This window comes from Bos grunniens, chromosome 12 (assembly GCF_055505025.1).
Source record: "Bos grunniens cultivar Pamir isolate PY7600 chromosome 12, Bosgru_T2T1.0, whole genome shotgun sequence".
NCBI lineage: Eukaryota > Metazoa > Chordata > Mammalia > Artiodactyla > Bovidae > Bos > Bos grunniens.
In genome coordinates, this window is record NC_141176.1 from 47781474 (window position 1) to 47807728 (window position 26255).

Genomic DNA, 26255 nt, shown 5'->3' on the forward strand with positions numbered 1-26255 from the left:
ATAATCTTTGTGGTGTGCCAGTTGTCACTGGCACACCAAATGCAACACTTCAGTCAACACCTCATACAACCCCTCCTTGCCCACATAATCTGATACAAATATATGCAATTTAAAAGCCATTAATTACCCCCTTTTTATAAGTTAATATGCTGTGACATTTAAAGTGCCATCTCTAAGCTTTCTTTGAACCCTAATGTGTTATTTTCAGGGACATATCTGAGCTGAAGGTCAAGACTGATGATCACACTTACCTGGTATTAAAAAAAATAACCATTTTCCCAGTCAGATCAAAATATTCTACTTCATCCCTTCACCAATTTCCCAGTCACATCTGTTTACGGAACACTAATAAAAGGCAGGTTTTTAATAGCAAAGGAGTACAATTTAAGTTGTGGCCATATGTGTACAAGTTGCTCAGTCATGGTCGACTCATTGTGACCTTCCCCCACCACCCCCGTCCCACTGACTGCAGCCCACCAGGCTCCTCTGTCCATGGGATTTTCCAGGCAAGAATACTGGCATAGGTTGCCATTTCCTCCTCCAGGGGATCTTCCCAACCCAGGGACTGAACCCACGTCTCTTGAGTCTCCTGCACTGGCAGGCAGATTCTTTACTACTATGCCACCTGGGATGCCCTAATATGAGGTAAATTAAAGATGGCAGAGGAAATTAAATGCTGAACACCCTGACAGCTCTGGACTTCATTGTCTTGAAATCTAAAAATTGCCATCCCATACAGTGACACCTTTCAAGACTTAGATTGTTCCTTGCTTCTAAAAATGTTATATTTTCTCCATAGGAAAATTAGTTTTTTTCTGTCAATAGTAGATAAATTATGCAAGACTCATCTCCTCTTCAGTGAGCAGGTGAGTGCTCCCTTTCAGTGATCTTCACAGATTCCCTCAGTTGCTGTCCTGTCACTATATAAGTGATGGTTATTCAATTGAGTTTTTCTGCATAAATAGTTCTTTAATCCTGAAAGGAAGCAGTATGATGGGACAGACACAGTCAACGGTTCAATAAAAATGCAAATTTTAAAATTCATTAAAATGTACTTAGAAGTAAACTATCTCACACACTTCTTAGGTTTACAAGTGTTCTCTCAAGATTCTCTTCGTTTTAAAGGAAACCAATCCTTGAAGTTTTTTGTTGTTGACTGTAGCTATTTTTGAAGCTTCTTCTTCTTTCTCTCTGGTTCATTAATGTCCATGTTTGAAGTATCAGCAGAAACACTTATTCCTGGTATCTAAAGTAATGCAAAATGGGAAAAACAGGTGAGTAAAAGCGTAACATGAAGAAACCTCAATCTAATCTTCCTCTTCTTCACTGACACTTTGAGGTTCAAAAAGATGGAGGGATGGTGGGGGGAAGGGGAAACAGTTTTCCACACAGTGTACGTATGTATGTGTATCACACACAAAAGAATAGTGCTTCAGAATGTAGCAGGCAGACATGATCTCGAAAGACCGGCGCCTGTCGTTTGGAAAGGGTGTTTAGCCATAACACTCAGGTTCTCCTACTGACAGCCACTGTCGGCATTAGAGGCCTCAGATGTGTTGGGGGCAGAACCAAGGTTAAGATCCAATGTCTTAGGGTGAATCACACTTTAAACTGCTTTTCAAAAGTGCAGATTTCAAAACTGGTAAAAATGAAGAACTAGGTAGATCTCAGGATTCCATTTGAGGAACCAAGGAACTCAGAAGCAGCCCAAGATGCCTGGGTTCCCGCGGCCTACGGACATCAGTGAGAAAATAGGATTTCCTCTGTAGATACCTGTCCTGCACACTACTTTGAAGATTCTATAACTAAACAGAAGTAACTCAGGACTGTACCACTGCCTTTCACAAAATATGTACTGTTTATTCTACCACAACACGAACAGTGTAAATCTGGTCTTACCTGTGGTTCTACCAGGGACATTCGGATTTTCTGATGCTGAAGATTGGATGAGTCTAACATGATTTTCACTTTAACTTTATCAAATACATGAAATACTGTATCTTCTATTTTAAGTGATGGTATCTAAACAAAACACATTTTGCTATTTTTAATTGCCTTTTTCCACTTGAAGCTTGGTTCTTATTCTTTATAATTTATCTTCCAAATTAATTTAAAAGTTTAAGTTTAAAAATAACTTCAATATTTAATAAGCACCTAGGTGTTCAACATAACCAAAACCACTAATCTAACACCCTCACATACAAATGACCTATTTATGTGCAAACTTCTCCCTTTCACTCTGGTCCCAATATATTATTCATTAATTGCAGGATTCTCAACCCTTTAACTAGCAAATTGTTGGTCTTGTACAGAAGCACACAGGTAATTGGGCAGAATTTGTTTTGTACTTCTATTAAGGTCAGGGAAGTAGGGAGTGTGTCAGGTAAAACACACTGGGAACTGGATGATAAAATTCCCTTCTTGGAGCTATCAACAGCCATTTACTCCTTTACTTTAATCCATTTGTCCACCAGGAACAAAGCATAATTCAAGTTTTCCTTAGAAGGGAAAACTTTATAGAGTAGAAAGAAATTAGTAACTTTTGTAGATGACAACATATACTGAGGTGAGAAATTGTGAGTAAAACGCTAATAGGCATAAAATTCTGTAGGGTACAAAAAAAATTTTACCAGTTAGAGGTACCACTTGCAAGCTACTGAAGACAAAGTGTTCCCCCTCCCACCGAAAGAAAAACCCCAAAATAAAACCATCAGAAATACTGTACCTCATCATCATATATAAGCCGTGGATTTGGTTTGTCCTTTTCTTCAAAAAACACTGTACCTTCTAAACCATACTTTGGGATTAATACCACAATAGCATTCTTCCTTACAAATAGAATATAAGCTTCTTCACTTACTATTCCTTTGCTTTTGAAAAATAACTGTAAAAGAGCAGACAACCTTATTAAGGATTACCTTTAAAGTATTTTGAAGTTAACAAAAAAAAAATTCTGCAATCAAATGAAAAGTGAACAAAACTTCATTTCTGCTAATATTAGTGACAGAAGGCAAATACCTGAGTATGAAAAGCCACAGATGCACGCTGAGCGTACTGAGCCATTTTGTGCCGGAAATTGAGATTTTTACATAAATCTGCAAGCTTGTGTTTGTCGGTCAACTCTGGATAAGTACAGTCAGCTCCAATAGCCACAGCCAACAAGCGATGAACAATGATGTCTGCGTATCTAGACACATGAAGAAAAAATAAGAACCATGCCATGTTAGCATTTAAATATCCTTTTACAATTTGAAATATTTTCTCTCTCTCATTTGTTAAGGAGAAAAAGTACCTTCGGATGGGTGAAGTAAAATGTGTGTATATTGGGGATGCTAAGCCATAGTGATGAAAATCATTATCCATTCCAGAGCAGAAGTACACAGCTTGCATCATACAGCGAGTTGCTAATATTCTTAACAGGGTGTTTAGATAAGGGAAAATAGGTGAATCCGCCCGGTCCAAAGAGTCAGCTAAAGCCTTGGCTGTATCAGTTTTAATTTCCAAATTCTGTGAATAAACAGAGAAAAGTGTTAGTCACTCAGTCGTGTCCAAGTCTTTGGGACCCCATGGACTGTAGCCTGCCAGGTTCCTCTGTCCATGGAATTCTCCAGCAAGAATAATGGAGTGGGTAGTCTTTTCCTTCTCCACAGGATCTTTCTGACCCACGGATCAAACCTGGTCTCCTGCATTGCAGGCAGATTCTTTACCATATGAGCCACCAGAGAAGCCCAAAGAATAGGGAAAAGGGATCAAATTAAACATTTAAAAATCATTACCAGCCATGTCTTCAAAATATAACTGATCAGGCTGAAAAAGTAGGGTGTCTTTTAACCAGGTAATAAGTGTTTATGCCTTTTAGCCTTACCTAGGAAAACTGAAAATAAATTTAGTAAAAGTCATGGTGGGTTTGTGTAGTATCAAACCTTAAATTTTTTTGAATTTATTTGAAGGCACTGAAGTACCAACGCTCTCAAGAAGTTTCAAGGGGGAAAGAACAGTGGGAGCAGTAGTGCTACCTCTCAGTCCAGCCGTGCTCGCCTAATCTTTGTTGGGGTGGAAGAACATCAAAGCAGATCTGGCTCCGTTTCCACATGTTGGGATTTTCTCTACAGACCCTTTTTCTCCATTCAATGTAGAAGTAAAGGCCAGAGGTATTGGTGACTACAGGTCAACATGATGATACAGCAGTTAACTGCCGATTCTACTTTGCAAGATGAGGCAAAAACACATAAACTTTCCTTCCTCTACCCAGGTCACAGAAAGAAACAGGACAATAAGAGAAAATTCTCCAATTTACAGAGTAAGCCTTGGAGGAGAAGAGAAGCTGATAATGTTCTGATGGATATAATAGGAGCCGGCCCACCATAAAGGTCTGAAAAATGAGAAACCAGCATCCTCCTGTTTAGAATAATGCTCTGAGATCCAACACCCTTTCATCCCTCTCTTCTGGACAGGAACATTGTGGCCTGAGCAAGTGATCCAAAGAAAACCAATGTAAGCCATAGTCACCCCAAAAGCAGGGGTAATCATGTCTAAATAAAGTCTACTAACCAGAGGCAGGGGGTATAAGGGGCTGAGAAAATGGGTTCCCCTTTCTATGTTTTTTCTTTTTTTCCATGTTTGCAAAAATGGACTTCTTTCTTAGGGATGTGAAATAAAGAGGACTGAAGTGAGTTGAAGATAAAGAGGAAAAAAAACAACTAAGTCTTTAAAGGTCGGCAGTTCAGAGGAGGCATGAAGTAACACAGGCATGAAAAAATGTGTTAAAGCACAGAGATATGGAAAAGTTTAATATGTTCAGGATATTATAAATAATGTAGTTTGGAACATCTGGCTTTAGTACAGGGCAAATGATTTCAATGTGTGAAGAGATGACCATACCCAAGTTAGATGATTTCTTTAATGAAAAGAATTACTGGCACATTTCTGCATCAGGAAACAACAAAACTTTTATGGAAATGTGACTACAGATTATTCACTGCAAACACTACATCACAACACGAATACAGATGATGTTTCTAGCTATGGAACCATACCTTAGATTTAGCTGCCTTAACAAGAATTTCATAATTTGATGGAGGAGGAGCAGGATGTTTTCGAAGCAGAGCGTGTTCAGAAAATTCTTCATGAATTTTTTTTGCAACAGAGATATTGGCAAGTAACATAAATTCTTCCACCATGGAATTTGTTTCTCTGCCAAATGAAAAGACATCAAATAAGGAAAAAGAATGAGATTTCTATATACTTCTATATAACTTCTATTCACAAGTTATCTTTTCTGTCGAGATAATGAAAATTCCTATGCAAACATCATGCGTGTATACACATGTGTATTTTTAAGAACTAAACATCCCTTTCGTTTCTCAGTTACTATGCTAACAATCTCTTACAATTTACCTACTGCATGAGTAAATCTTATGCTAAAGGATATTTTACAAGCGGCATTAAAAAACAGAAGCTTTACATGTAAAATCTAAATCATAAGCATTTTCACCTCTTTACACTGAGTCTGAAGAGATTTTTATTTAATTCTGTATCTACAGAAATACAGTTTTCTAAGAATTAAAAGCTATTTAGGTCATATCAATATTGGCTTAAAAAAAATTGAAACTTTCACCAACAAATCCCCCAAATGAAAAGATATTTAAAATAGTTATTTTGAGTGCTTATTATGTCCCAGGCATTGTGCTATAAGTGCTGTTTACATTGTGGTATGTGTGCATGTATATACATACATATACATATATGTATATACATAGGAATATAGGTATTAGTCCTATTTTGTAGATGAGAAAACGAAAGATGTGTAATATTAATCTCTCGCTAAAGGTCAGAATTACTAGTGTAACAGGATATGGGCCCATTATGACTTGACTTCAAAACTCAACCAATTTGATACTGTTTTTCATTAAACACAGTAAATGATTTATGTATACAAAATATTAGTAAATGATCTGCTGTTTCTTTTTAATAATTTTATTTATTTGTTTGGCTGCACTGGGTCTTCACTGCTGAGAGGTTTTCTCTAGCTGCAGTGAGCAGGGGTCACTCTCTGTTGCGGCGAGCAAGCTTCTCATTGTAGTGTCTTCTCCTATTGCAGAGTATGGGCTCTAGAGTGAGGAGGCTTCAGCAGTCGTGGCCTGCAGGCTCTAAAGCACAGGCTCAGCGGTTGTGGAACATGGGCTTAGGTGCTCCGAGGCATGTGGAGTCTTCTTCCCAGACCAGGGAAAAAAACCCGTGCCCCCAGAATTGGCAGGCAGATTCTTAACCACTACATCACCAGGTAAGTCCCTGTGTTCTGTTTAATAGTGCTTTCTCCCAATTTACTGAACACGCATTATTAATGTCACTCATGTTTCCTTGTTTAACAACATAACTTCTTGACAAGACTCCTGAAGTATATTAATTTTTTTTTTTTTAAATTAGGAAGACCTCCAAACATGTCTTTAAAACTATGGGGACAATCTCTTAGAATTGTGGCTTTTATTCTTGGTAAGAAGAAATGGGTGATGTTCTACTTTGGTAAAACAAGATTCAAGACTTTCCTCAAAAGAGCCCTTGGTAGTGGGTGTACACTGTTCCTACTAACATTAGACTTATTTGCATAGTTTACCCAAAGGTATTTTTAAATTGTAGCTCTAAAGCTATAAAGCACACACTGGTCCTAACTAACAAACTTGAGTATAATCCTGTTTTTAATTCTTGGTCATCTGCTAGAAAAGTGTAAATGCATGCTTAATTTCAGAATCACCTTATATAACAGGTATGGAAAGAGGCCTAACTCTGACTTAATCAAAATCAGCCTTGCCTCAGGGATCCAACCCAGGTCTCCTGCATTGCAGGCAGATTCTTTACCGTTTGAGTCACCAGGGAAGCCCTTGCCTCCTAAACCTTAACATAAATCAATAAAACAATAACAAGGCTTAACCTCTGACTATTCTTCACACACCCTATGAGTGTGTACCACTACCAATTCTATTTTACTTACAAATAAATCAAGGTGTAAAGAGGTCAAATAATTTGTCTGGAGTCACTGGCAGAAATGGGATCCAAATTGAGGCCGTGTGACTTTAGATTCCAGGGTTTTGGCCCAGGTCTGTCCTATCACAGTATATTCTCTATTAAATACTTAGGAAATTAATGAGGGCAATCCTCCTTTACTTACCATAAGTATTACTAGTCAAGTTCTAATACACCACACATTAAGACAAATGAAGCTGGCAAGTTTTCTTTTATAATACAAATAAGGTATTTGAGTTTTAGATGAGACTAGAAAGTAAAACCATATTTATTTTTCTCTACAGAAATCATAACTCCACTAAAACAGATATTTGGGGGTAGAAACATTTTATTAATATATACACTAGATATTATATTAAAATAATAATCTTACCAACTACCCATCAAAAAAATTGCATACCTGAGTTCCTTGGTCTGCAGATCTATAGGATCATGAGTTTCACTGTCCATGTGGAATCGAACTTCTGGAGAAGAAAGAGTCAAAGCCCTAAATAAAATAAGGAGGTGAATCAGTTATGTGAGCAGTAACAGATATAACTCTGGAAGTGACTCTTAAAACAGAAATGATTAAAGCAAGTATGTGACAGTTTCTTTTTTGAAAGCTTTATAACCACCTGCTAACTTTTATGTTCCTTTATATTTTCACAGATGGCCCAATAGTTTACAGTTCTAAAATCAATTTTAAAAGGCAGGACAACATCAATACAACAAAATGAGTCCTTGTGTTTCTCAGGATAAAGAATGTCTTCTGTACCCAAAATGAGAGGGTTTGATAAGTTTCATAAAGAATGCAATCAGTTATATTTTATTTACTACAGGAAACAATGTATTAGGGTGAGGGATGGTGGAAAGAGGCAAAAGGGAAGCTGCCCTGGACAAATGAGTAGCACCAAAAGATCCTCAGTTCAAAAGTATCTTCCACATACACTCAACCAGCCAATGAGGAGACTGATAAACCACAACTCACGTTACAGATACTGATGGCTATTAGTATCTGAGTACTACGTGTCAGATAATATACCAGGCTAAGTGCTTTACATGCACAGCTCATTTAAAGATTTGGCAAGTTCTTCTTTGAAAAGTATATTCCCACAAGGCAAGCATAATGTGGTTTTACACCATGAACCTATCTGCATCCGGTCAGCTCCAAATCAACCAGTAACTAAATTTTACTGAGGCTGGGTAACTTCAGACAATCACAAAGAAGGGGAAAAGATGAGTTTGGGGCAAGTGGGATTCCAAGTCCTTTTTTCCCTGACTCACCTTTACTGCAAGAACTACAGAAGGAATACGAGAGGAAATCTGAACAAGTATGCCTTTCTTTCCATGACAAATAACTTGAGCAATACAACAAGGTTCTACACTACAATTAATGTGTTAATACAGCTTGACCTAAAGAGCAAGGTACACTAATCATATTTGATCATTATTTCCTCACAGAACATTTAAAACATAACTCTTATCCTTTAAGATAGACATATGACAGATATAATTTAAGACAAAACATATCCTTTAAGAAGGTGAAAGATAACCTTCTTTTTTTTTTTAACTGATTGCTTTCTCTATTCACCCTAAGACTGAGAAGACTCAATGATAGATTTTACCAGTAGATGAGTATCTACTTTCAAAACTAGAAGTACAGAGTGTTTTTCAAATTAAATAAATAGCTTTTCTGTCCTAATCACAATCTACATTATAGATACAAATCTACATCTCTTACTTTAAAACTGCCAAAATAGTTTCAATTGGTTTTATTCACTTTGCTTTTACAACAAACCTTCTGATACTTGGCATACTGTAAACCTTCAATAAATGAATACAATGAAAAATGTGTTGTCTTGCATTACAAAAGAAATCAAATTATAGTCGTCTTATTTACGTCTTAATGATAAATTTGAGCAATAAAGTTTTCACTGGGTTTTACTGCATCCAAATTATCCTTTCAATTTCTTTTCAAATCAGTTTCAAGTTTAGTATTTAGGATCATAAGAAAATTCCCAGAAAACTGAAATATGAGTAGAGTTAGGTAGGGGTGGCTCAGCATAAATACCTAGAACACCACTGTCCAATGGAACGTCCTGCAGGGATGAAAATGGTCTCAATCCACCCTATCCAATATGGTAGCCACCAGCCTGCTATGTGGCTCCTGAGCACTTGGAATATGGCTAATGTGACTCAGGAACTGAATTTTTAATCTTCTTTAATTTTAGCTTTAATAGGCACATCTTATGAAAACAGCAGAGATCTAGAGTTTGGACTACCCAACAAAACCACTTTCAGTAACCACTTGTGACTCCACTTTGGATGGGCATGGGCATCCAGAGACCAACATATGAAAGGCTCAAGTTCTTGCTTTACTCTGACAGTTGATGATGTTTTTCAAGAATCAAATTTCTTCTGACTACTTCAACAGATTTGGGTACGTGGATATTCCTTAAAACTCCTTTGCAGTCAGGCAAATGCCATGAGATAACAGCTAAAAGATGTGAATCTGCCGCTACTGATCAGATCTTTGGTAAGACTGCTTCAATGTAACCCCTAATCATTTAAAAACTGAAGATGTTGGATTAAACATGCTCTAAAAATCTCTTCCAACTCTAAGTGCAAGGACTTCATTTGTCTTTACTGAAACATCTGAGAAAAAACATTCAGTCCTGAAAATCGTTTCTAGTTAAAATCAGGAACAAGCCATAGAAAAGTCTCAAGAAGATCTTCCCTTCCTACAATTTCTTCAAGACCTTTAATTCAGACATATCAAGGTCTTCAACATAACAGAACTCCTGAACAAACATCAGTCCAGAATCAAGTTGCTAATATTTAAAAAGGTAGCTAGAAGAAATAGAATGTATCTACTTAAGAGTCCCTACTCAGCCTATTAAATAATTCATCATTGACCAAGATAAACACTTCATAAAGAGTTCACAAGTTATCGTTAACAGCAGGACAGGAGAATTAAAATAAATCTTAATATTTTTGAAATGTACCCTTTTTCAATTCTTCCTTTTTTCAAAATTTTAGCTAGTTTATTTAGTCCACGGAGACTAGTAGTAATATTATCGTTCATAGCTGCTGAATCAATTCTCATCTGAGCTTCAGCATATGTAAGGGAAGCCTAAAAAAAGAAACCATATATTAATACAAATGCTTATAAAATCTGGTTTACTTTTGAAAATTTATGTTTCCACTATAAAATATCCATGATTTCAGAAAACCTAAAATCAATAACAAAAGAGATTCCTAGTTATAATATTTATATTGAATATTGATGATTTCTGGTTCATTAACTCTTATCTGATGCATTACACAACATAAGCAAACTCACATTAAAACAAAATTAAATGGTAGAATTGTTAAATTCTCATTTCTTTCATTGTTCTTTTAATGCATAAATACTTAGGAAAATTTAAAATAAGATAAAAGGAAGGTTAGATTATTCTTTGATAACGACTGTAAAGTGAAATCATTTCCAGATGACCAGTACTTCCTTACACACAGCAAATAATAAAACTATAAGAATCCAGACATCATGTTTTATAGGAAATCTTCTAAATACCCCAAATTAAGTATTTAATCTAAGAATTAGAAAATCATAGTAGAAAAGACTAATTTCCAGTACAATCCAAATAAACAGCTTTCTGCTCTGCTCCTATATTTCCCTCCTCATGGAAAAATGCCATTTTTTTAGCCTTTTTTTTTTTTTTAAATAGTTTTGAGTAAAAATCAGGAATAGTAAAAAAGAGTTAGGTGATGCAGATCAGGATAGATTCTTGGGAGAACCAACTTATCTACTAGGAGCAAAGAGTTCCTTGTCTAAAAATTTTTTATGTTACATATTTACTAAGTTTTTTTCATATAAAATTTTGCTACACTAACCAACTTTGGGAGAATTATAAACTCACCTTATTTAAAAATACAAACCTAGGAAAATTTAAATCATTCACACATGACTCCTTATCAGTTTCACATGAAGCTTTATTTCCAACCACTAGCTAATCAATAAAGAATTATGTTAAAGGGAGAGAAAAAGAAGGTAAACTTAGAAAATAGATCACTGGAGAAAGGGGGTTTCGCAGACAGAGGAAGATTCAGAGCAAAATGAGAACATAAGGCAATCGGATGAAAGGTACAAAAGAAGAAAAGGAGTGAGAAATGTAATCTGGCTCCATTCTATTTGAACATCAGTTTCAGACTAGTTCTACTAGAATTCAACAGTGGCTCATATCACTTCAGTGAAAAAGTGTGAGGAGCAAGAAGATGGTTTACACACCATCTTTTAAAATACTAACCAGTTATAAATTGGGGTAACTTCAAATACTGGAGTTCCTACATTAGGGCTAAAAGAATCTACTTGGTCACCTAAGTATACAGGCTTTCTAAGTTTCTGAAGACAGAAAAACTGCCACATAATCTCATTTCTAGATAACATCAAAAATTAAGCAGATAACTGAAAACAACAAGATTTAGTGGGAATACTGGGGAAAAACTTATTAATACGCCTAACTTTTTCAAAACAATCTAGAACATTGTTAAAAGTAAAAAAGACGTGCAACATGAAATATTAAACATGAAACCAACCTTAGAATTAATGACACTTTTGGTAAACCTCGTTTTTAAGATTTCAGCATTGTGAGTCATTTCCCAAATACATGAAAATGCCAACCTATGGACAAAAGTAAGACAGTATTTGTTAAAGGGAATCAGTTAAAGTAGTAAATACTATGTTTTTATGAAGAAGCGTGCATAAATACCTGTCAACATTAGATCTCAGGGAACATAAGTTAGAGCTAAGCAACTCTGGAACCATGTCAATCCTCTGAAATAGATAAAATAAAAGTAGCAGATTACTGAGCTATATCCGTACATTTATTTGAGGTTCTATTCTCAAATAACATTGATGTTCTAAGCGGGGGTGTGGAAGCCCTCTGTAAATAGAATTCAGACAATGTGAAATTAAAAAACAAGTCTATTTCTAGAGAAGTAGAGACACACAATTTTTACAAGAAGGAAGCAATGGGCTTCCCTGATAGATCAGTCGGTAAAGAATCCGCCTGCAGTGCAGGAGACCCTGGTTCATTTCCTGGGTTGGGAAGATCCCCTGGAGAAGGGATAGGCTACCCACCAGTATTCTTGGGCTTTCCTGGTGGCTCAGCTGGTAAAGAATCCGCCTGCAATATGGGAGACCTGGATTCAATCCCTGGGTTGGGAAGATCCCCTGGAGAAGGGAAAGGCTACCCACTCCAGTATTCTGGCCTAGATAATTCCATGGACTGTATAGCCCGTGGGGTTGCAAACAGTCGGACATGACTGACTGACTTAAAAAAAAAAGCAATGAAAGAAAACTGGATTTCATGTCAGTGGTAAGTTCTCTACACTAGCCACCTAGCTGTGCCCTCAAAGTTTGAAATCTCTGCTCTGTACACAATGTTTGTACTAGATAGCACACACAAGCCCTAGTAACTCTACAACGGGACCTTCCTCCAATGCTTCACACCAACTGCATGGTGTTTTCAACACCCTTAAAAAAGAGAAACAATGAATTCTTATGGAAAAAAGGGACACAGAAGAACTCTGACAGTTAATTAAGTTTGACTTTCCCTTCTACTCTCACAAGTTTTCTCTGTAAGTTTCTGGGAGCACACTTAATGAAGAAGAAATAGTAATTGTGGCAGAACAGACTCACGACTTAACTATACATAAAAAAATGGAAAATATATTAATTACTCAAAGACAAGTTGACACTTCACAACAACTCATATCAACTACATCTACTTGGTATTTGGCTAAGTAACAAAAAACACTGCAATATTTTCACTGACTTAAGGTCGCCTTATTCTATGTATGTCCTTTAGCTAATTCATATACTATTCCACACTGTTTCAGAATCCAAGTGTCCATGATTATGACAAACTACAAAATTAACAAAGTGATTACTCATATTTCACTAAATACTGAGGCTCTCCCTTCCTCAGGAAACACCTCAGATGACTTTATTAACAATAAAACATTCATCTGCTGATGGACATCTAGGTTGCTTCCATGTCCTGGCTATTATAAACAGTGCTGCGATGAACATTGGGGTACACTTGTCTCTTTCCCTTCTGGTTTCCTCAGTGTGTATGCCCAGCAGTGGGATTGCTGGATCATAAGGCAGTTCTATTTCCAGTTTTTTAAGGAATCTCCACACTGTTCTCCATAGTGGCTGTACTAGTTTGCATTCCCACCAACAGTGTAAGAGGGTTCCCTTTTCTCCACACCCTCTCCAGCATTTATTATTTGTAAACTTTTGGATCGCAGCCATTCTGACTGGTGTGAGATGGTACCTCATAGTGGTTTTGATTTGCATTTCTCTGATAATGAGTGATGTTGAGCATCTTTTCATGTGTTTGTTAGCCATCTGTATGTCTTCTTTGGAGAAATGTCTATTTAGTTCTTTGGCCCATTTTTTGATTGGGTCATTTATTTTTCTGGAGTTGAGCTGTAGGAGTTGCTTGTATATTTTTGAGATTAGTTGTTTGTCAGTTGCTTCATTTGCTATTATTTTCTCCCATTCTGAAGGCTGTCTTTTCACCTTGCTAATATGATGGAGTATTACTCAGCCATTAAAAAGAATACATTTGAATCAGTTCTAATGAGGTGGATGAAACTGGAGCCTATTATACAGAGTGAAGTAAGCCAGAAGGAAAAACACCAATACAGTATACTAACGCATATATATGGAATTTAGAAAGATGGTAACAACCCTGTGTACGAGACAGCAAAAGAGACACTGATGTATAGAACAGTCTATGGACTCTGAGGGAGAGGGAGAGGGTGGGAAGATTTGGGAGAATAGCATTGAAACATGTAAAATATCATGCATGAAACGAGTCGCCAGTCCAGGTTCGATGCACGATACTGGATGCTTGGGGCTAGTGCACTGGGACGACCCAGAGGGATGGTATGGGGAGGGAGGAGGGAGGAGGGTTCAGGATGGGGAACACATGTATACCTGTGGTGGATTCATTTTGATATTTGGCAAAACTAATACAATTATGTAAAGTTTAAAAATAAAATTAAATTAAAAAAAAAAAAAACAGATGACAGAAAAGATGTATCAAAATTCCACTTTAAATTTAACACATTTACCTTTTCACAAAGATATACAGTTGTTCCCCTTCTAGCTGACTCTTGATCCAAAGCATTTCCTGGCCTAATAAAATGGCTAACATCAGCAATATGAACACCAACCTTAAAAAGATAAAAAGGATGTCAACATGTTTAACTGGGTAAATGTACTAAAGGAATTCTAGTGAGAAGAAATTCAGCTAAAAGGAAAAGACAACGCCAGTCACAGTTACCATTTCAACTTTTTCATGCCCATGAGTCTCTGTAGCTACAACAGACTCTACCTGACATGAATAATTCACAAATCCTACAATGGGTCAAAAGAAAATTAATTCAAGACCAGAACTATTTTTGAATAGAATGTCATCATAATTACAAATACCTCCAAATTTCCATTTTCAAGTTCTCTACAATGGAGAGCATCGTCTATATCAGTACATCCTGGGGGGTCCACACTACAGACACACAGATGTCTCAGGTCTTCTCGGTTTTTCATGTCCTAAAAAATGCCATATTATTGAAAAATAAAAAACAATTTTGGTGGTACAGATGTAACACAGCTCTATAAAATCAACAATAATTATAATAAAAAGTAGCTTTATTTCTCAATGATAACAACACTTCATGATTTATAATTTGTGAACCCCTTGCCTTTGGAAAATGTGATATCAGCCAGTGTCTGTCCCCTAGAAAAGTCTGTCTTTTAGAAAAGTAAATGATTTTCGTGATAACCTAAGCATTCTGTAGCAAACTAAATGCAAGGTAGGAGGGGGATAAGGTTTCTACATGGTTTTTAAAAGACACATACAGAAATCAAATAAAACTAGTAGCTCAGATACAGTAATTCATAAAGTCACTAGGAATTCTTTTCAACATACCTTCTCAGTGATGCTCCAGGGCATCTTTGGTAGAAAGCTAAGAACAGCCTGTGAAAAAGCCTGATGGGGAACATCATGCTCAAGTAACAAAACTTCTGTTTCAGTCTCTTTGTCTCCGACTTCACCTAAATTTTTAACAAAGTGTCCCTAAAACCAAAAAGTATTATAAGACCTGTGTATTTTACAGCTTTCTGTTTATTAACTTATATTTTATTATTACACTAAATGGTTGAACATTTTACATTACCACTTTAGTATTTCTAAATTTTCTCCACAATTCTTAAAAATGACCATTAGGTAAATTAAAGCTAAAAATGACAAGACTTCTCAAGTGATTTATGGTAGAGACTTTCTGAGAGTTCAGTTCTCACAAAACAAGGTCTCTGTTTAGTTCCTATTATCTCTCAAGTTTAAAAGTTGCTTCAAATATCCTAGCCTCAAAATTTGTTTACTAGAATCTACTTAGGTCTCAAACACTAATTTTGTAGTCAACGTCACCAAAAATTACTTGTTGGGAAGTCTGAGTAAAATTAACCAAGTGATTTACATTGGAATTTCCTAGGATTAATTTTCAGATTGGATGTACTACTTAATACTCCTAAATTTCAGCATGCATTTTATATAAAGACAGATTCTATTTTCAGTAAAAGAAGCAACTTTATTCCTAAAGTTTTAGTTAAATAGTCTAACATTAAATTATTACTTCAAGCTTACATTTGGATATCTGGAATTTCTCGGCCAACCATCAACAGCAACAATAATTCTCCGTCCTTCTAACGTAGAGGCCTGTCTGGTTTCTATCCGAATTCTAGGGATTCTCCTATCAGCAGGAGTAAAGAGATGTCTTCTTGACTAGAGAACATTAGGAAAAAAGAATTTACACTCAAAAGGCTGGGGATGGGGGCAAGGTGAGGGCTCTAAATTCTGTTCAATGTACATTACTTTCCATCACATAGCAACATGCTCCTTACTCACCTCCTTAATATCAGACTTGGAAAGCATGCCACAATATGGTCTCCAGTTCCTTTTTATTATCCCAACAACTCTACCTGTAGGCTTTAACATTTTTTCATTTACAGCAGTCTTAAGCTGAGATGTAAAAATAAAAGTAAAAACCTTCAGTTATCTGTCCTGTAAGGATAATAAGACAATTTCCCTTCAAAATCAGAATACAGATACTAATACTTTTTTAGGCAGTAAATTATGACATAAAACTATGGAATTTTGATGCTTCAAGATTCTATGCTAGAGCATGCCAAACAAAACCACAAAAATAGTTCTATAATAAAGCACTACCAAAAAAAAAAAAAAATCAAAAAGAGAAAACTGAATAAATATGTGAGAACCCAACTCTTCAGTTTTAATGTGAGGATTTACTGACACATACCGATGCACATGCTTATGTACAGGTCTGGTCATTAATAGGATTTTAGTAGTTTCCAGTAATGAGCACAGTGGTACTGATTAATTCATTTTAAAAAAAGAGATGTATCTTTAAATGCTTGTCTTATTCAAAATATAAACCCAAATAAATAATAGTTCTTACTAGAAATACCAAAAGAACCCTATGGTATTTCACCTCTAATACTCTCCTGTGGCCTGGACCTTGTAAAGATAATGTTATAGTAAGACTCCAAAGTAGTGATCATAATTCATATAAAGAGAAGAACTACTAATGTTCTGTGAATTCCAACTACTTGTATCATTCTTATAATTCTAAAATGGAAAAATACCTATCAGGTAGACTTTAGGTCATAAAAAACAACAGAAAGGATTCTCATCATAATAAACATGGTAACAGAGAAGGAATTATTAAACAGACCTATTTTTAAGGGCCTAGAAGTACATCTATTATGCTGAGGGGATTTTAAACATTGCATAAAAGCATTTTGGAAAATTTTAAATCTGTAAAAGAAAAAAAAAAAGAAAATTTTATTTACTTAAACCTAATTCAGCTAGATCATATACCTGAATGTCAGAGTTCAAGTTTCATACTCAAGTCTTTTTGTATTTTGTATTTCAACCTGTTTATTTGAGCAAAGTAAGACACTAATTTAAAAGACTAAGTTAGAGGAAAAGAAATCAACTATGTATATGACATACATTAAACCTATAGAACTATAATTTTATTCCATAAATCTGAAAGCAATAAAACTTGTTTCATTGAACTGTCTCCAAAACTGTTTCATTTAATTTTCTCCAAAGCTAATACGTTAACAAATTAATCAAAGCTACACAGACAAAAAAATAAAACCTGTTTGGTTTCATACAATGCGTTCTCTCTCCTCTTCTTTCTCTATATCATCTTCATTTTGACCTTCATCTTGTAAAACCACAGAAGATGGTGCTACCCACTGATGCTTGGGAAGAAGCTCCACAGCCACAATATCTTCATGAATAGCTCGGTTTAAATTTTTAAGTCCTTGTAAGAGTATCTGTGTGAATAGCAAAGAACACATGCCCAGATATTTTCAAAGGCAGTATAATAATGGGAAGGTTGCCCTAAAGAAGTTGAGATATATTCTGATGTTTCTATGTTTCTATTTCCCTTCCTTTATATTTTCTCTTCCTTCATAGTGTCCCTTTCCTCTGCCCTCTAAATTTCTCAGTATCAAATAGAAAAAACAATGTCAGAAAATACAAGTTGTGTTCATGTGTTCCACATAACTCTTACATTAATACCAGAATTTTTAATCTCTCTAAATCTCAGGGTCCTGATTGGTAAAACAAAAGAATGCCTACTTTTATAGGCCGAGTTGAAAATTAAATGAAATGCAGCATTCAAAGCACTAAGATAAGTACTTGGCAAATAGCACCCCAAAATGACTGCTGTTTGCTTTAAAGTGTGGGAAGCCCTCTGGAGCAATTATACATTAGGTAAAATAGTATTTCCCATAATAGATCATAATGCAGAAAACAGATGCACTATATCAGGGTTTGTTTTTGATTGATTATATTTGTATTCTCTTAAAAGGGGTTAATAGAAATAAAAACAAAACAAAAAAAAAAGAAATTTCTTTTCCTCAATAAGCAGTTTCCTGAAAAAAAGATTAATTCTATCATCTGTGACCTCTCACATAACTTACTTTAAGCTCACAAAGTAGGAGGGTAAAGCAAATTTAAATTCTTGTACAAAAATCTGAAACACTTATGAAAGAAAAAAATGAACAGAAAATATTTGAAACGAATTCATGTACACACTTGCCTCTTTATTGTCTTCGTCATCGCTATGGACCCATACTGTAGCTTCTAAGTAATTTTCCCTGCTGGCTCGAAATGTCCCTTGAAGGTATGTGCCAGATTTGATGCCCTGTTGTAGCTTACTTAACGGAAGATGCTCTGAAAATATTGTTTTTCCACTTTCTATTTCATTCTGTGAAATAAGCAAACCAAGAGATATAGTTAGTATGTGAGTCTTTGGTATGCTCCATATACAACTATTATCACTATCAGGTATTATTTAAAACAACCATCCACGTTACAGTATATACAACTCATGAATTTCAAAGAACATAGAACAGTAAGAAAAAAAATGCTTTTTATTCTTAGGACAACATACACAAACATTTCCACTTCATTACATTTTGGTATCAGCCACCGAAGAAAAAACTCTATGTACCCCTCCAACCCCATCCAGGCCTCCTCAAATAAAGGTGTGTAGCTATGTGACCAAGTGAGCGGGCAGGAGTATATAAAGGGTAACAGGAAACCTCAAATGTATGAGAAGACTGTGGTTCCTGAAAGTGCAAGAAAAGCTACTTTTAGATTATTTTAAACAGCTAAGGCAGTTAGACAGAGGTAGACTGGGGCCTGCTGCAGATCCACCGCAATTCCTGCCAGGATCCTCCGAGACCTTCAACATCCAACAGCCTAACTGCTTGGCTCCTTTAGACTTCTACACTTCCTAAATTTCCCATGTGCTAAGGAGATCACTTTATACCTTCTCTTCCGCCTAACTCTCCAAGTCCCTTGTCTTCCTTCTTCACTCTCAGATAAGGGACCTCCACCTCCACAATGAGAACCAGAAGCAATGAGTCGAGACTCGCTTTATCTCTCCATGCTGAATCTGCTCACCTATGAGCATCTATCCACCACTTCCTCTCCTCTACTCAAGAACTTTGTTCTTCTCTCTCTGAAATCAAATTCTCCCCTGTACTACAACATCCTCACCATCATATAAACATGACCTATTAAAAATAAATACGGATCTATTAAACCTACCATGAACATGAGCTATTAAACAGATTAATGATATGGCCTATTAAAATAATTAACTAATTAACTAATTGTACCCTCACAGCCCCATCTATCACCAAATCCTAAAATCAACAAAATATTTATATCAATGAAATACACACAACATCTGACTTCTCCCTACCTTAACTTCTGCTACCATGATCCAATTTTCTGTCTTGTCTCCCAGGGATACTAAAATATCCATCTAAGTGGAGGCCCCTGCTTCTAACCTATTCTCCTTGGATCAGGGAAATAGGTATATTATTCTGCTCAATAGCTGTCCAGTGCTCATGGATTAAAATCCAATTTTTCTCCATGACTTACTACATCCTTACACGATCTGGTCCCTGCCTACATTTCTGACTTCATTCCTAACATTTTTCTCCCTTGCTCACATCATCCCATCCACACTTTTAGGGATTTCTCGATCTTGCCAACTTATTCTAACCTCAGAGCCTTTTAACTTGCTATTCCTTCCACATGAAATGCTCTTCCCCTAGTCATTAACTCCTTTAACACACAACATAGCTAAAATGTCTCTGTCTCAAAGGAATTTGCTTTAACATCCTTCCCATCTCAACTTAGATACAATTTTATCAGGAAGCCTTGACATTCCAAATCTGGGTTAGATGCCTTGGCTAAGTATGGTTAGCTCTCCTATCATGCTTGTTCTGAAAACACAAATGTGTTCCAATGCAATTGGTAAATTAGAAAACTACCAGGTGAGAGCAGAAAACTGCATCCAGCTGAACCAAGCTGAATCCACAAACATCCACACACACACACATGCCTCAAACACCTACTGGTTACTTCAGATCACCATGTTTTATTAGCCACACCACCTACATTTGGTGTAACAACTTTCTGTTTAAATCGAGACAACCCTCTTTCCACTGCATCATGAACTTTTCTTCGTGTGTCCCTAATCACATTTTCCCTTAAGCTCTGTGAAAGTGGAAGTGAAAATGAAGTCACTCAGTCGTGTCCGACTCTTTGCAAACCCATGGGCTGTAGCCCACCAGGCTCCTCAGTCCATAGGATTTTCCAAGCAAGAGTACTGGAGTGGGTTGCTATTTCCTTCTCCAGGGGATCTTCCCGACCCAGGGATTGAACCTGGGTCTCCTGCTTACAGGCAGATGCTTTACCGTCTGAGCCACCAGGGAAGCCCAAGCTCTGTAGTTTTCATTATATAAAATTTTACATGGCACAGTGACTTTGGGGAACACACAAATGTACTATAATAGAACTGACTGCAGTTTCACTATATTCTACATTTACTCTACTCTATCATGCTATGCTGTCACTTCAGTCGTGTCCGACTCTGTGTGACCCCATAGACGGCAACCCACCAGGCTCCCCCTTCCCTGGGATTCTCCAGGCAAGAACACTGGAGTGGGTTGCCATTTCCTTCTCCAATGCATGAAAGTGAAAAGTGAAAGGGAAGTCGCTCAGTCGTGTCCGACTCTTCGTGACCCCATGGACTGCAGCCCACCAGACTCCTCCGTCCATGGGATTTTCCAGGCAAGAGTACTGGAGTGGGGTGCCACTGCCTTCTCCGCTACTCTATCATAGTACATAGTCAAATACTGTGAATTATCAATGTTGGATTACTTCCTGTTTCTTCATTTAGACCTATCCACTTCATTTAGTGCTATCCAAATCAACTCTGTGTTAAAGGAAGTGTTCCTGTGATCTCCAATATGGTAGTCAGTAGGCACAAAGGGCTCTTGAACACTTGAAAGGTGAACAACACAACTGGGAAACTGAACTGTAAACTGAATTAAATTTAAACAGCTGCATGTAACTAGTGCATATATATTAGGATAATCCTATTACCTGTATTCTAAAAATAAAGTCCAGCTTTTGTTTTTTCACTTCTATTTAGTTTTGTGAAGTAGCTGGTTGAAAACAGGCAGAGAAAAAAACGCTGTAAAGCTTGGATGCACATGTAATATACTATTATATAAAACCTAATAGTATCTACCATTTACATTTACCATAATTATGTGCCAGGCACTGAGATAAGAATTTTATTAACACTACTATTACCTGAGCAAACTCTGGGAGACAGTGAAGAACAGAGGAGCCTAAGGTGCTGTAGTCCATGGAGTCTCAAAGAGTTGGACACGACTTATCGACTGAACATTATCACCATCTGACCCTAACAATGCTATGACATTGTTATTGCCAAACACACTTCACATTCAAGGAAACAAGGTTAAGGATTCCCTCTCACATCCACTACTGCAGTGACCCTCTATTGGTGCCTCTGCCTCTAAACTTGCTGAGATACAATGTATCATTTTATAAATGGAGGTTAGAGTGGTTTTCCAAATAAGTAACATTTCTGACTGTTCTCCATTCCTCCTAGCCACACTCTCATCAACCTTTCATGTTTTCAGCCTAAGAGTGTAAGATAGGGAGCCCAGAATCCTAGTGCTAACTTCTCTTAGTAGCAGCCCTTTAGGGAGACTTTTATATGATAGTTTAAAAATTACTAACAGAATAAATTCCTGAGTCCTCACTATCTGGCCCCTTCCCTTCCTGTCCTACTTCTTATGAGCCCTCCCTCCTCCTATGGAATTAACACTGCAGCTGGATACTCTCTCTCCAGTGCCCACCACTTGTTTGTTTGTCAAATATCTACTCCTTATCACAAGCCAGCCATGAATTCCTTCACTGATTAATCACACAAATAGTGCCACCTTGTGCCAGGCCCTACTTGGGCTGCTGAGGATGTATCAGTGAACATTGGCATTGTAGAAGTCAAGACTTTGGGGATGGCACTTTGATCAAAAGCCTAATGCAGCCATTCGTGTTGTTTATCACCCAACTCCTATTTCAATTCCAGCTTGCCCACTGATAGTCCAATTTCTAAATCTGGTAATTACAAGCTTAACATCCCAAAGTGGCTATGTTAATCTTTCACTTCTCAAAAACAAAACAAAGCAAACTCAAACATACCCCTTCTTCAGACAAGCAAGCAAGACGATCTATGAGTTCAGGGTTAGCAGTTAGGCTTTTTATATATTCTTCACCTGAAAAATAAGTTTTTTGTTCTTGATAAATTTAAATGTGCTTTTTATCCCCCCTTAGATTCAGAAGAACATGCTTTATCTTATTTGTGACAGTACACATGTCAAATTTTTGGGGGGCGGGGGAGGGACCCTCTCTGTTGAGGTAGTCAAGCCCAAGACACAGTGGATCAAGTGTGTCTATAACTTTTATTGCTAAGCCCATTCCAAATGTTGACAGGGAAATTAACAGCCACTGGTGGCACAACTCGCTTAGCTTAGCAATGTTGAAAAATAAAAAAAAATACAAAAATATCACATTAAGCTATATACGACCATGAAAATACCAAACAGTCAAAAACAGTTAAATGAACATCTGACCATGGGCCTGATGATAATTTTTGCATGCATTTACAAACATGAACAGTCTGGTTACATGGAGACTTACAAGTGAACGCTGGTATCCCTTCTTCTATGGCTTTCTCTTTGTTTTTCCTGTCATTGGTTATGAAGATAACTTGCAGCCGATTCTCTGCTGACATATTCTTCAAATGTTCATTGTACCATTTTGCAGCTACTCGGATGGCTCTATCATTCCTGTCATTAGAATTTTCTCCCTGTAATTGTTCTACGTAAGTTTCTCTAAGTGTAATGAAAAGGGGAAAAGAGAAAGATAAGAAATGGAAATCAACAGAATCAAGCACACGTAAAAAGTCTTTGGACATAAATGCTTAATGATCACTGAACTTAAAAATCAATAGTATATCTTTTCCCCTGAATGTATTCACATTTATACCTCACAGAGGAAATAAATACGATCCTTCTAGTGATGTTTTTAAGACAACAATTTCCTTGGAAAGAAGAAAATCATATTATTAATGGAATAATAAAAGGGCTAAAATAAATTCATCTCACCAAAAGAAAAAATCAAGATCAGAATTTATACTATAGGTTGGGACATTTAAAAAAAAGTAACAGTTTGTTGGAAAAAAAAAAAAAACTATACTAATATTTTACAGGTCTGATAATGAGATTTCATTCAAACTGTAGATTAACAGAAATTCCTAAAAGTTACCAATTGTATGATTAGATAACTTGTGATCATATGATTAATGCAGTTATTAAATACATGATGCCTGTAAATTATCTACGATAAACTCACAATACATGACAAGGGCCATCAAGAGAATGAAAGACAAGACCCAGATATGACTGCATATTCCTTCTAAGTCTACCAACTCTGAGCTATCAAATGTCAGTATACTTATTTCTTTAAATCTGTCTTCAAAGCCAAATTTAAGAACAATTACAAAATTCAGCACAGTAACTTCTACCTACTTCTTAAAGGTTAAAGACTCAATTTCAGAGTTTTACACTTAATATAAATAAACCTGCTTTAATATACACACACCTGTTAATGCTTTTAGAATTATCAAAGACACGGTCATAAATTTCTGAATTGGTTTTAGCATGCCTGAGTGTCCTAATTCTTCCTGTCAACCCCAGTACTGCTAAGCTCTATTCACTACACTTAAGCCAACAGAAGTGTTAACTCTGGATTAAAAATCTGATGGTCATGCTCCACAGAAACTAGGTCTCTGAGTGCTGAAAACCAGTGAAGTTCCTGTTTTTGGATTTTAAGGAGGAGATAGAAATAGTAAGTCTTGAAGTGCTTAACTGATATTCTTTACATAAATAATATTTAAGTGTGAGATATAAGAATAAGGAAGAGAAATTTGAGATATTAAATATTTTTAAAGTTGTATATGCCCATGGGATTTCATTATCCAATCCACTGTCTAACCCAGCAGTTCTCAGTATCTGGGATGATACTGCCCCTGATATCCTCCCCCCTGGAGGACATTTCACAACATCTGAAGACATTCTGGGTTGTTACAGCTCAGGGGATTTGGTGGGGCGGGGCGGGAGGGGGGTTTGCTACTGACATCTAGAGAGTATAGGCCAGGAATGCTGCTAATCACCCTGCGGTGCTTCACACAGCCTTTCCATAACAAAGAATTACCCAGTCCAATATGTCAATAATGGCAACGTTGAGAAATCCTGATTAATAAAAGTAAATTCGATTCATTATAAATTAGTTATGTAATACAAGAAATGCACGCTCAGTCCGTCAGTCGTGTCTGACTCTTTGCAACCCCGTGGACTAGCCTGCCAAGTTCCTCTGTTCATGGGATTTTTCAGGCAAAATACTGGAGCAGGTTGTCATTTCCTCCTCCAAGGGATCTTCCCAACCCACGAATGGAACTCACATCTCCTGCATTGGCAGGCGGATTCTTGACCACTGACCCACCCAGGAAGCCCAATGTAATAAATAGACAATACCATATTTTCTAAGATCACACATTAAGTTGAAACAAACATCTTAAATCTGAAACGAATTGTATTTCTTAACCTTACTGTCTTCAATGTGATCAGTTATAAGGTATTAGTGTAACTTTTAAGAGCGCATTAAGAATATACCTGCTTTATATTTTTAAAGCTCTCCTTCACAAACTCCTATATTTAATTAACTTATGTTGGTTATTCATATAATATGGTATATCAGAAACCTAGGCAAATCTCATCTTCCAAAATCTTACTGCTCAACTCATGCTAAAACCAATTCAAAATATAAACATTTTGGAAATTAAAGGACCTACCACGTTCTAGGAACCAGGAGACTTTGGTTCTGGCTTTGACCCAATCAATGCCTATGTGACTTTAGCAAGGTCTGTAAACTGTGTAAGAATCAAACACTACTCCCAGAAGTATGAAACTTAACAGTGTATCTTCCAACAATGTCACAGATGACAGCCAGGAACTTTCACCCCCCAATTTAGCTAATTCTAGTTTTTTGATAACTGAGGTAATTTCCCCCCTACCTATGGTGCTCATTAGTAAATGTGTAGAAATGCTTCTCCTGGTTATTAGTCATATCTCGGATTCGTTTGTATACCGGAGCACTCCTATTTCTCACTTCTTGGAGAACTGTCTGTAGCACGATGACATTCCTGATGGCAGGGTCCTCAAGGACATCAATCTTTTAAGTAAATAAATAAATGGTTATTTTTTCCCATGTTCATTCATAAATTGCTTCTGTTGAACCTAAAACTCTGCCGGTTTTTGTTTTTTTTTTTTCAATACTACCTGTACATTAAACTAAGGAGCTATTTTGCAACAGAAAACCCTTCAGGTCGATTAAAGAAGAACACGTGTAAACAAACTAGTTACAAAGCTTTGTAGAATGAGTCATTAATAAAGAAATACGTTGGCCCACATGGTTTTCGCTCGTAGGCACTTACAAGCTGCCTGAGGGTCGCAGGCAGGAGGCCACAGAAGCCCAGGTCCCCGGCCTCCAGACATTAAAATCTAAGGCAGAAGAGACAGCAGGAGTTAGAAAGTTGACGTATCTAAAATTCTTATAACTCCAAGAACTCAAAAAAGTAAAGACTGAAAAAAACAAAAACAAAAACAAAACAGTACAAGGAAAAAGAACCTTGGCCTGGGGGCAGGAGGCATGGGTCCCGGTGGGGTTGCCTCTCCCTGAGTACGTAATGCTGCCCAAGACGCTCCTCCTAGGGTCTCAGTGTCCCTGTCTCCCTTTCTCCTGGTGGGACAGCGGTGCTGCGGCTCCGCCCGCCTACCGGCGCACCTGGTGGAGTAGCACGTTGGTGTCCGGCAGCAAGTAGTGTGGCTGCGGGCAGAGGCTGCTGGCCCGGTCCAGGGGTTGCAGCTCGAGGACAGGTCCCTCGTGCGCTCCGTCGCACGCCGCGCACCCCGACGCACCGCAGCCTATGTCATCCCGCAGGTAGTGCTCGCGCACAATCTTCATCACGCCACCCGCCCGCGTCTTTTTCAAGAAAGTCTTGGACTTGAGCATCTCGCCTCCCTGCTCGGAATCCCGACCCGCTTTAGTGCTCTTCCGGCGGAAAGTGTCACGCTCGGAGCCCTGTTGCACAACCACACTTTAACCAGAAGTTCGCTCCTTCCTCCTCCAGGATAT

General features: G+C 37.1%; 1 protein-coding gene across 11 annotated transcripts; it reads right to left on the reverse strand.

Moving 5' to 3' along the window:
- Positions 1 to 948: 948 nt before the first annotated feature.
- Positions 949 to 26168, reverse strand: DIS3 (DIS3 exosome endoribonuclease and 3'-5' exoribonuclease). Of its 11 annotated transcripts, none has more exons than XM_086328522.1 (22): positions 25905 to 26168; positions 25555 to 25621; positions 25135 to 25292; positions 22701 to 22894; positions 22203 to 22276; positions 18208 to 18375; positions 17273 to 17437; positions 15978 to 16091; positions 15717 to 15854; positions 15003 to 15149; positions 14507 to 14623; positions 14146 to 14247; positions 11769 to 11833; positions 11596 to 11680; positions 10005 to 10132; positions 7421 to 7507; positions 5037 to 5193; positions 3293 to 3507; positions 3019 to 3187; positions 2726 to 2884; positions 1900 to 2022; positions 949 to 1246 (listed from the first exon to the last, which is right to left on the reverse strand). In XM_086328522.1, the coding sequence occupies exons 3-22, from the start codon at positions 25185 to 25187 to the stop codon at positions 1163 to 1165; spliced, it is 2544 nt and encodes an 847-aa protein (XP_086184648.1). In that variant the 5' UTR covers positions 25188 to 25292; positions 25555 to 25621; positions 25905 to 26168; the 3' UTR covers positions 949 to 1162. The 11 variants fall into 11 exon arrangements, with proteins under 11 accessions (XP_086184648.1, XP_086184647.1, XP_086184653.1 ...); XM_086328521.1 differs by having other exon boundaries at positions 25749 to 26168; XM_086328527.1 differs by having other exon boundaries at positions 17257 to 17437; positions 25749 to 26168.
- Positions 26169 to 26255: the final 87 nt, after the last annotated feature.

Excerpts from the sequence above, each read along its gene's own strand:
- DIS3 (XM_086328520.1), bottom strand. The coding sequence starts at position 26,132 with ATGCTCAAGTCCAAGACTTTCTTGAAAAAGACGCGGGCGGGTGGCGTG. Across the intron at positions 25,293-25,904 it reads CCAACGTGCTACTCCACCAG|ATTGATGTCCTTGAGGACCC; the intron begins GTGCGCCGGTAG and ends TTTACTTAAAAG. Across the intron at positions 7,508-10,004 it reads AAAGGAAGAATTGAAAAAGG|GGCTTTGACTCTTTCTTCTC; the intron begins GTACATTTCAAA and ends TATTTTATTTAG.